General features: G+C 34.2%; 1 protein-coding gene across 1 annotated transcript in view; it reads left to right on the top strand.

Annotated features, from left to right (window-relative positions):
• LOC145249431 (uncharacterized) overlaps positions 1 to 12654 on the top strand; it is a 911941-nt gene that overhangs the window by 177951 nt on the left and 721336 nt on the right. Inside the window, exons 19-21 of the mRNA XM_080110989.1 lie at positions 4955 to 5145; positions 9155 to 9343; positions 11170 to 11356. Coding sequence (XP_079967115.1) covers positions 4955 to 5145; positions 9155 to 9343; positions 11170 to 11356 — 567 coding nt within the window. The remainder of the gene's footprint in view (positions 1 to 4954; positions 5146 to 9154; positions 9344 to 11169; positions 11357 to 12654) is intronic.

The following is a 12654-nucleotide window of genomic DNA, read 5'->3' as shown; positions in this document are numbered from 1 at the left end:
AAAGGATCGTATATGTCCTACTAATTATATCAACGAAGAAATTGCTATGTAATTATTATGTTCTGGGGATGTTTTTCTAGTTTATGTTTGAATATTATTTCAATAAACAAGTTATGGTTATATTGTGTTTTTTCGCAACCTCGTTAATAACTGGACACACTGAAGTCAACAGATATTCCTATTTTTTCCATAGTTTCGCTAATACTGCTTTAAATACTTTTATTATCGGACTGGAGTAGCTGAATAGTATAGTAAGCACTTTTTTAAAGTTTCATACATTTTTATTCACTCGTTCCTTAAATATTTTAAAAAAATATAAACTCGTTAATAATTTGATACGCAGTGTATATCTATCTATCTCTCTCCCCCCTCTCTCTCCCCCTCTCTCTTTTCCCTCTCTCTCTCTCTCACTCTCTCTCTCTCTCTATATATATATATATATATATATATATATATAGTCTTGGAAGTTTCGTTAAAACCTTTAAAACTTTTTTTTTTAAATGTCCTTCGTAGAAACATTTTGTCATTTAGTAAGTTACTCTCCGCATCGCTAAATAGTTTTACTTACAGGACCAAACAATAGTACCAATGTGTTTAAAGGAATAATCAGTTGTTTAGCAGTAAAAGCTGTTTCGGGGATTAAAACAAACAATATATTAAATTATGGCTCCCCAGCAATGTTGATCAAACACTATCCTTTTCAAAACAACGTAATTACAACTTCTCTTCCAATTTTCGGATGTGTTAATCATGTCCAAACGCATTTTATTTCCTTTTGCTAGATTGATTGTTGTTTTGTCTTCTGATGAGTTAAGGGTAAAATTGATTCACTGATTTATATAATAATTAAAGGGAGTGGTTTTGTGCGACGAAACAGATTTTGTGAATGTCAACTGAATTAGAGAAATAAATCGTAAGATGATCAACATTATAAAATTTGGATTATAGACTGTTGTCATTCATTTATTGTATATATATATATATATATATATATATATATATATATATATATATATAAAATGAAAATTACAATTGAATTTACCAAAATGATCCAAGATGGTAAAATTAAAGTAAATTAGAAATATTAAAGAATTAATATTTATAAAATTATGTCAGCCAGATAAAACAAGCTCGATAAAACCAAATAGGAAATAGAGCTTATAATATAAGCAAACTGTTAATAAAATATGTTTAAAAAAAAACACTTTGAAATGAGTTAAAAACATATTTAATCTGAAAAGGAAACACTAGATAAATGGATAGTCCTTAATCCGCGGAGTTTTTCGATCCCGCATTTTCTAATTCCTACCCTCTGATGAGAAGAAGAGTACTTCTTCGAAACTCCGTGGATTAAGGACTATCCATTTATCTAGTGTTTCCTTTTCAGATTAAATATGTTTTTAACTCATTTCAAAGTGTTTTAACATATTTTATTAACTGTTTGCTCATATATATATATATATATATATATATATATATATATATATATATATATATATATATATATATGATTTTCAGAATGTGAGAGATTGTATATAATAAATTCGCAGCTCACAAGAGCCATGACAGTCAAAGAACCGGAAGTCCAAGACTCGAGTTTCGCCCTCATTTGGGCTTATCAGTTAGACACATCCGAACTCGGGATTCGAAATCCGAGCCTCTTGCATGCAAGGCAAGCACTCTACCAACTGAGCAAACACCCTGCACACAAGAATTTATATTAACCAACACAGATCAAGCAAACCGCGCCGAAATCCGACTGTGAAATGAACCTACTTCGTCTTGACAAGGGACGCGGTCATCCAACCAGCTAATAACCCCAAGCCGATGTCTCACAAGTAGGAGTTTTAACTCGAAAGGACGATGCCATCCAGCAATACTAACCAAGCGAGCAACTTATGATAGGATTTTTAGAATGTGAGAGATTGTATATAATAAATTCCACAGCCAAACAACGTCGCAGCTCACAAGAGCCATGACAGTCAAAGAACCGGAAGTCCAAGACTCGAGTTTCGCCCTCATTTGGGCTCATCAGTTAGACACATCCGAACTCAGGATATATATATATATATATATATATATATATATATATATATATATATATATATATATAAATTACAATTAAATTTACCAAAATGATCCAAGATGGTAAAACTAAAGTATATTATAAATATTAAAGAATTAATATTTATAAAATTATCTCAGCGAGATATAAAAGCTCGATAAAACCAAATAGGAGACATAGCTTATATATATATATATATATATATATATATATATATATATATATATATATATATATATATATATATATATTTTGAGTGAATTTGTTTTAATAAGGAGGCAAATAGGGAAAAATACGATTATCAGAACACACGTGTTGAGCATATTGAAAAATGATACACGAATTACCATTAGCGTATAAGCGATGCTCTTTGTGTAAACAAATCGAGCTTAGGCAGTTCGGACGATGTCAGAACATCGTTACACTCAAGACTCATACAGCAGCCGCCGATAGCGTAGTGGTTAGGAGCCTTGACTGTCATCAGAAGGTCGGGTTTCAATCCTGGCTTGAGGTAGTTGCCTGTCTAGCCGCATACCTGAGCTGTGAAACAGCGAAACAGTACTGTATGTGGATGACTATATATATATATATATATATATATATATATAGTATATATATATATATATATATATATATATATATATATATATATTCAAGATACGGTGCTAATAATTGCTTAAATAAGCCCTAATATTTTTTTCTGATAGCTTAATGTAAATCCAGTATAAAAAGTATTTAAGATGTAACCCATCCACTGATGAAGTTCGGCTAGGACCACTTTTTTGTCTGGAAACTCGGCTCGAATCGTCTGGTCTTTCTCTGGGGGTTGGTACATTGAATCCTCTATGCTGGAAGCGAATATCGAAGCCGCAGGCAGAAAGAAAAATAGACACGTGTATTCTATTCTACAGAATTAATTCACAAACTTATGTACAATGTTTTTACAAATATCATTCCGTTCTTAGTCAGTTTTTCAAAGTCTCAAATCTCTTCACAGACACCGTCAGACGGGCGGAGGAGAAAGAGGAGTCACGTCTTCGGGAAACAGCGGCCTCCACACGATCTGTCCTCCCCGAAATCAAAAAGTAATCTGACAAATTTTCGAGCGTATCGACCCGATGTGGTTGGGGTGGAAAGTTTCCTCGGCCAATCAAATCAAGCTAAACCCCAACTGCGGGTGTGCGATTCAACCGCGATCTGAGATTCAATTCAATATTAAAATCCCATGACCCTAAGGCCACCATCCATCACTCAGCCAGTACAATATATTCTTCTAACACCCTCACATTTCCTGTTGTTGAGTTTTTTCAAATAACAAAATATCTCAGGTTTTCCAACCAAAAAGCAAATATATCTATTTTGATAATGAATTAAAATATATATCTATGTTTATCCATCCTAAATCCGGGGGCACTTGCTGTTACCCGGGATCGGTCAAAAGCTATCTTAGCATAGTTATTCGGCACTCCTCAAGCCCCTGGGGGGGATCTAAAGCTCTCCAATGAGAGGCAAATTTCTCCCTCTGGTTGATTACGTCACAAAGAGTTTAGCAGTAATCTCTAAACTGGCTATAATCTTTTATAAAGATAGTACTTTGTAATATCAATTCATTTGTTTGAATGTATCCCCATTGTTCTTCACCAGCTAATCAGCTATTAGTTTTTCACCTACAATAATCTTGTTCAGGGTGCACACACATTTGCAGCGTGAGAGCTACTTATTACATGACTACGTCTAAATAATCTACCACCTACTAAAATGGAAAAACATAGGATAAATATATTTTAAATTATTTTTATGACTATATGTGCAGGTGTACTTTGCACCACTGTATCAACCTATATTGCACAGTGCAACGCTGTACATTTTTGTCATTATCTTACGCTGATTACCTGCATTAGATGGAATCAGTCAGGAATGCATAGTCCGGACAGTAGATGCTGATAGCCAGTCTCAAACAGACTTGTAGATGTCCATTGGTCATGATAGAGAGGTATTCGCAATTAAGAATATTCATGTTGGAAAAGACTAACTCACATAAATAAGTACACCGAAACAGCCCAGTCAAAAATGGAGCACGTTTACTGTTGTGAGGTCGTCTGTTAGTAAGTTCCATAATTGTCCATGAACTCTGCATCAGTTAAATGTTAGCTTATAGTGTAAGAATTTCATACTGAAATCCAGAGAGTTCAGTTATAATTTTTGAAGCGAGTGAAACAATTTCAGTATCTTTTTTGAAAGGTCAGCACATGAATGTAGCGATTAGCTCGACTAAAGCACAGTCTTTAAAGCATTTATCGAACTCTGACGAACAATTGCAAATTTAAGACAAATGAGACGACAACAACTACGGATGGCAGTGATGGCTGAGAATGCAGTTAGGAGATTCGAAGTTCCTATCCGTCGCGGTTACCACCTGACTAAGGCCAGAGGAAGTTGGCCGAAACGTTGTGCACCAATAAAAAGATAAGATGAGACTAATAGTCCGAAATAAAATAAAATTAACATACAATGCTCATCTCAAAAATAAAAAATTCCAATAAGGAATAATATATATATAAATTGCAAATTTGTTTAATGTAGCGTGCGCTCTCAAAATGCGCCTGAATGCGCTTGTGTCTTCAGCTCTGCCGCAGGTTGCTGTAAGTTTGCCAGCACTAAAGTATTTTTCAATACCATAAGATCTACAATAAAGTCTCTACGATCGACCAGTGGATCTCGATCGATGTAATGGGAACCCATGATCTAGTTTATCAATAAAAGCTAATCTTCGCGGATCCACCTAAAATACTAATAACCTGACGAACAATATAATTTGAAAAAAAAAAAAACAACAACATATTTTCAATTTCGAAATAATAACTGTTCTATTATTATATTTTATTCCAGGACACAATTCCACACGTACGGAATACGACGCTAATTATTGATAATAATAACCAAGCTCTGGAAAAAAATGTTATTTCGGATTACACAATAACCAATAGTCATACGTGGCTTCTCCCCGATCATTTGTCTTCTTGGGACAGAATTCAGATCAGCAGACACGCCCAATTTGCAATCCAATCAAACTTAACAAGGTCAGATTTTATATTTCTTTGTTTATGATTCAATATTTTGTTTTAATATTTTTACAATATAATCTTACACAATAGTATACATAAATCTTTTTAAAAAAATAAATGAACGAAAATACGTGTTCAAAGATTGTGGATATATTAAGCGTTGTCCTAGCTTCATTTTCCTCGCATGTACATCCAGAGCTTACCATATCCTCAGCTGATCGCGCTTACTTAAATCCACACTGATACACAATTACCAAGGCGACGAACTATCAGTGGTGTTGAAGATTTGAAAGATTTTTAGCGAATAGCTGAAGTAGTTTGGTGGAGGTAATGCTTTTAAAGGTCAGTTCTTTCACGAAAATTCATGAGCTCTGCTTTTTTCAACAATAAGGGAACCAATATTTGGTAAGGCCTTTATTGACGAGTTGGGAGAGGACAGAGACAAGCTTATTATTAATCTAACAAAAAAATGATCAGACCAACATAGTTTAAAAGTGTCATATATTTTATGATGTCCTAAATATTGCAAACGATGATTACAAGTCACCAAATATTGTTTCAGTTCGCAACATCAAATTTATGATGGCGTGATTTACTGAGTAAAATAGAAAGCTCAAGGTAAAATGCTGGGCAAGTAGTTCAACCTTATCAGTTTCTGTACCAAAACATCATTGTAGTTTGATAGTATTGGAATTGTTAGTGATCATTATTTACTATATTATTGCAGTTTAAAAAAAATTATTTATTAATTTCTGTGATTAATGCATTTTTTGGTCAACGCAGCATACTTACACTTAATTGATTTATTAAAATTATTCAATGACTTTTTAAGCTATAAATTTATGTCAAATTGTGATTTACTTAAGGCGGATGAATTTGCGAGATGCTTGTTGCCTCGTAGCAATAGCAGGTGTACAGGATGAAGTAAACTGTTAGGGAGAGAGTGGGGATTGTTATGTTATGTAATTTCCCTGTGGGAATATTTGCTTCAATGGAACCTATTACACACCTAATTATTTCATTTGCGCACTGATCACAAAGACAAGCATTTACCTTGATGGGGAGCTTCGTCCACTGTTTAAGATACACGGTAATAAAACTCGAATTAAACTTATAAAAATCTAAAAGTCACTAAATACTAGATTATTCAAATATGGCCGCATTTACTATGAAAATTTATATAGATTTGTCTTACAGACTGTTTTGAGAAATAATCATTAATTGATTAAATTACTATCGAACCATAACTTCTCGATTCGTTTGACCACACTTTTCAATAAAGAATTTCTGCAGTGTTCATCTCAGCTGAACAAGTGACTTAATATACGAGGTGCCTTCAATAAGTGTCCAGACTTCTTTTTTTTTTTGTACAAGCATTTAAAATTGTCATGAGCTCTTGAAAATTCAGTATGTTATTGTTATACATCTTATAAGACGACGGGCCAGTTTGTATAATTTCTGGTTCAAATAAACAGCTTAAGCAGGGATTGAATTAATATTTAGTTTTAAAATATGCAAGCAAATAAATGATTTGCGGCGATTTTCTTTTCTTTTATCGTAAATTGAATTCATCAATAAAAGATAAGAAAAAATTAAAATAGTGTTATATCCTTAATTTAAATAGGAATACAGCAAGAAACACGGGGTTATGGGTGAAAGACAAAAGAGTTTATTTACAAGGGAATACAGGTGACATAAGAGTTACTCGACATCTTGTCTTATTCTCTTCCTGTCTTTTTTCCATCTCCCTCAGTCACGTGAGAGGATCAATATATCTATAGTTCATTTCATATATGAAGGGATGTTAGGTTATTCCATTACATCAAATAGTATTGTGAAGTACACCAGGTTTGAACACAGGATCATTCGATATGTAGTCACATAATCTTCTAATGAACGATATTTCTAGATATCTAAGAACTTGTTTGTTTTTTGTTGTTTTTTTGTTTGTTTGTTTTCTAAGAGCAAAGCGTTTGTTGGGTTCTTCTCTTATTTAAGAAGGATTTAACTATGTTAAGTATTCGTCCAGTAATACCATAGGGTCTGCTTTTCATGTCCATCATGCCATAACTTGTTAAAAGTGTTAGATATATTCCCCTTCCCCTGCCTTATCTAGTGCATGGTATATACGTTCAGAGATTACAGTTAGGATATCTGCAGTAGAACAGGCTTGTCTAAATCCTTATTGTTGGTCGGACAGAAGTTTAGCTAATAAATTATGGACTCAAATATTTTGGTGAAAAGAAGGAAGAAGCAAATGGGACGATAATTTAATGGACCATTCCTTTCGACAGAATTCTTGTAAACTGGTACAACAGAAGCAGTTTTCTAGCAGTTACGGAGAAAAATTCGTTAAGGCATTTGTTGAAAAGTTTGGAGAGAACTAGAGCAACGTCAGCGGAACATTTCTTAATAGTATAGCCGGAATGAGAACAGGTCCACATTCTTTTGAGGTGTCTAGTTTTTTTTATGATATCAAGTACTTCATAAGGGGTGGTTTTCAGATTATCTAGTGTGATTTCTCTCCGCAAAGGAAAATCAGGGAGGAGGTTGTTTATTGGGTCCAATGTAGAGTTTGAGGCAAACTGGCGGGCAAACAAGTTAACGTTCTTGCTTATCCTGCAAACAGCTTCATTATTGTTGGATCGTGGGAGAATTGTTGGTTCCTTATTATTTACTACACTGTTGTAGATTTTCCAGAAATCACGAGTTCCTAATTTCTGCGCTTCAATACGTTTTCTGGTAGTTTCGTTATATTATCTCTTACATGTCGCTATTTTTTTACAGTTACTTATAGCTTATATAAACTTTTGTGTTTCTACTGGGATTTATGCCAGTTAAATCTGCGGTAGGCATGTTGCCCTTGAACAATAGCAGTTGCGCAATAGAAGTAAACCATTGCGGAGGATGGTGTTTGCTAGAGAACGTCTGTGTTGGAACATGTGCTTCAACTGGCGCTTTGAACCATTCAGTTGTCTCATTTGCGCACTGTTGCGTAGGAAGATAAAAGTTCAGACATTGCTCACTGTGACTTTTGGTTATTCCCTAATCTCAGGAAAACTTTAGAGGTTGCCGTTATGAGACAATTGAGGAGATGAAAAAGGCTGTGATTTTTTTTTTTACACGGTGATCACCACTCGGGGATAAGGGTTATTGCAAGTACATTACGTTAGTGTGGAGATTTGATGAAGTGTTTACTTAAGAGCGCGGTTCATTAGGAATTTGTTAACGTTGGACTTGAAAACATCCAAGTTGTAGTCAGGTGGGAAGCATGCATACGGGACAGAGTTCCACAGGCGTGCAGTTCTAAGAAAGAAGCTTTGTTTATGGAATCCACGTTTTGATTTAGGCACAGATAAAGAGTGGGGGGAAACTTTTCACAGTGGATTCAGTTAGACGGGTGTTTTTCGTGAAAGATTGGCGAGGGGGGGACCATATATTGGAGTTTAGGCGAACACCTGCCATGGAAATAACAATAAAACAAGGATAGGCTCGCAACGTCTCTTCTGTAGGAGAGAGGTTGCAGGGTAGAGAAAAGGGCATCCCCTACTCAGCCACGGTCTATTTTGTACTTTGTCAAGGCAGGATAGGCTGTTTTTAGCAGCTCCTGCCCAGATGAGGGTCATTTATACGCTCACACAAGAGAACTATCATGGGGCTTCCATAAGTTGTTGGAACTGTACATCAAGTGCATTGCAATTGGAGGAGATTACTACGAAAGGACTAGATTTTTATGTGGATGCTATTAATAAAACTGCCCATACGGAAAATGTTTGAGAACTTAATGAAGGCACCTCATATATAAAAATAACTTAGGCAAAAAAACATTAAGATAGCTTTATATTATCACACTCTATATGATTTGAGCATATTTAACATTAAATAATGTATTTTACTGTGCAAACCATCTATAACAGGATAATTTACACATATTTTATTATTGAATAAGACTACATATTTATTTATGCTTATAAAGGATTTAATTATATTCTTTAAATATATGTTTTTGCTGTTGCTTTTTTAGACCATTCCATCTAAAATCGTTTCAAATCATCTCGGATAAAACTGGCGTCTTACATGTTGGCGATAAACAAGTTGTAATTGTGCAGCACCCCGCGGACCTCGAATTTTTTCTGAACATCAATGTCTACAAAGGAGGCACTCTTATTCTGCCCAAGCATTTTGCGTGTTACGGCGTCACCATTAATATTTGGTAAGTAAAACACGTTTATTTATGAAGTATCTTCTAGAAACCGGTAATTCATCAAGATGCGAATGAAACTAAGCCGAGTCTTCCTGAAACAGATTTTCGGTACCAGCCAATAAGGGACGAAGGTGTTAATGTGTTTGTCTGTATGAAAAAATATAAATGGCAGTCGTTTTTAACTTTCTAACTTAAACCTAACATAAAACTAACATTATCATGCTTGAATATATTGTTTAAAAGTCCAGGAGGTTTAGAAATAGTGTCGGGAAATGCACAGAACCCATAAAGGATTCGGAATCAATAAATAGCCACCTATTTAGTACTAGTCATGCTCAACGTTGATCTAACTGAAATCGGTGTCGACGTGATTATGACATGCTAAACTAACACTTAGTTGGAATAATTGACTCTTTATACACACACGCACACACACACACAAACACACGCACAAACACACACAGACGCATGCACAAAAACACGCACAAACACACAAACACATACACACAGGCACAAACATACACATATATGTGCATATGATAAAACAGCTATTTTCCAAATTTAAAGATGTTACTCATCTTACCATTTATTCCTTTCAACATGTCAAAATACCCTTTCTGTCAGCACCTGTTTCGTAGCACAGAATTATCATATAATTATTAAGTTTATTTTTTGTACTAACCTTTTAGAAAAGTAGGGACGTTTAAACTTTAAAGAAAATAAAAATAAATTGTTATGATCACATAATTCGAAAAACTCCAAAGAACATTTGCATCGTGTGTTATGATATTCATTTGTTATCATCTATTATATTGAGTTCTTGCCATTCATTTGTATATGCTCTGTAGTTTAATGGAACATGCATCTTCATAAATAAAACGATTGCTATAAAGAAAGGGTGAAATATAATTGAAAAAAGCATATTTTCACCATAAACATACATATGGACAATTTCTCTCATTCCTTTTTCTTTCTATTCTTTTTTCTTCTCTCTCCATATGCTTGTCTATCGCTTCACCCCATTTCTATAAATTTTAATTCCCTCTCCTCTTTCCTCTTTGTTTCTGTACTTCTAAACTATTTTCCTCAACGACACTATCCCTCATTCTTTTTCTATATTTTTGTACTTATTCTATTACTATTTTTATCATTTTGTTGATAAATAAGCCAACTTCCGCATTGTATGTCAGATGCTAATTTTATTGACCTACATCATTTGAAAAGGCCCGATTTACGGTTGAAAGTAATGCTTAATGATACGGAGTTAACTTTGTGCTATATTTGTTCTTATAGCGAATATATTTATATATATATATATACAGAGAGAGAGAGAGAGACAGAGAGAGAGACAGAGAGAGAAAGAAAGAGAGATAGAAAGGGTGAAGAGATAGATCGATAAATAAGTAGAAAGTTATATATACATATGTGTATATTTTCGCAATACACATAGCGCACTGATAACATTCAAGCTGACTGAAAGTATTTCAAATTATAACAATGGCGAATTGTCCACCAATTCCCATCTTAAATGCAGACTTTTGGCAGAAAACTTGAAAAGTTTAAAACGACAAAATAATTCCTAAGTTCACACAATCTTACAGAATTATAATTAACCGATTTCTCTGTACTTGAGTATATACGAACAAGCACACATTCTTAATGATATTACATTTTAGGAATTACATTTTGAATCGAATAGCAAATTACAAGTCCATGTTTATTGCATTAGCTGCGTGATTATTATGATCCTAAAACCAATGCTGTTTGAGGAATACGTCATTCTGAAATTCTGATTGATTGCCTTCTAAAACTTAATATCGATTATTTATTTTCAGGGGAAAAATCGGATTTGAAAACATCTATGTTGGTCAAAAGTGTAGTTTGAAATTTAGTCCGTACGGAACCTCTTTATTGGCAAACAAAACAGGTCTCTATTCCTTGAAGACTTTGACGATTGGAGCCGATGGAAATGTTACTGTTGTCGATGACTATGGCGATGCTGAGAGGAAGTTACAAATCAAGGTCTGTTATTTTTTTCTCATTTGTTTTTATGTCAATGTATGCATGCGTGGAAGTAATTTATATGATATTTATGTATAAACACAATCCATTTCTAATACAGGAAATACTAATGCAGTATTTTGAGGATGTCATAAAATACGAATATCCAACAGCTTTACATTTAAGCCTGTGGATGGAGAGTGGAGACTTATACATATCATCATAATACGCAAATTGGATTACATTAAGTATTGTTTTCAAAGGTCGTTGTTATTTTACTCAATGGATACTTTGTTTTGTAAACAGTGTACGTTTGTGAATGAGCGCTTTACTAAATATTTGATGAAGTACACTATGTATTCAGTGTCACGAAGAATTTGCGACAATTCATAAATAGGAGAATTGTTGAACAAACGTAAAACACGTTTACGCGATTTATATATAGCTTACGGGGTATAAGTGCCGAAATTCTGTAGAAGATTTCTATCACCGCTTGATATATATATACCCAAACTTCTTGCCTGGATGGAAGAGAGACTAAGACTTGCTGTTATTGCTTCAAATGGTCTGAGATAATAGCGAGAGGAGACTTGAGTTAAAATATTTCTCATATGTTATATCTCCTAATCTTTTGAGAATATGTCACGATTATGAATATCTCCAGTATCAAATTATCCTAATAAATCGAAATATATTTACTCATAAAAACTAAAGGGGGAGATATAACATATGAGAAATATTTTGAATCAAGTTTCTTCTTGCTGTTATTTCAGATCATTTAAAAACATAGCAGCAAGTTTCAGTCTCCCCTCCATCAAAGCCAGAGGTTTTAGGGAATATATATAACTAGCAAATATAAAGAATCTTTTTAAAGAAGGAATTCAATTTTTAGATAGTTTTTTTTTTTTTATTAATAATGTCAAGAAAATACTTGTTATTAGTATTTAAATTTTTACTTTTCCATGAACTTCTAATCCCTGCAAGGAAGGTGGGCTCTCTCTACTGTGCTAGAAAACTGCTAACACGCAAAAGTATCCTGTACCTCTATAAGGCTACCATTCGCCCATGTATGGAGTATTGCTGTCATATTTGGACTGGTGCATCGGCTACTGGTCTCTCGCTCCTTGACATGGTTCAAAAGAGAGTCGAAAATCTGATAGGCCTTGAACTGGCATCTAAGCTTCGGCCTCTGTCCCATCGACGAAATGTTGCATCCCTCTTCCTACAAGTATTTTAATGGTGAATACTCCAACGAACTGCAAGCACTTGTGCCCCCACGACGTGAACACCCTCGACAGACCCGATAGGCTGCAAAATCC

This window comes from Euprymna scolopes, chromosome 28 (assembly GCF_053919585.1).
Source record: "Euprymna scolopes isolate OS-2025 chromosome 28, ASM5391958v1, whole genome shotgun sequence".
NCBI lineage: Eukaryota > Metazoa > Mollusca > Cephalopoda > Sepiida > Sepiolidae > Euprymna > Euprymna scolopes.
The sequence above is the reverse complement of the archived record's forward strand: the minus strand, read 5'-3'. Positions and strand labels throughout refer to the sequence as shown.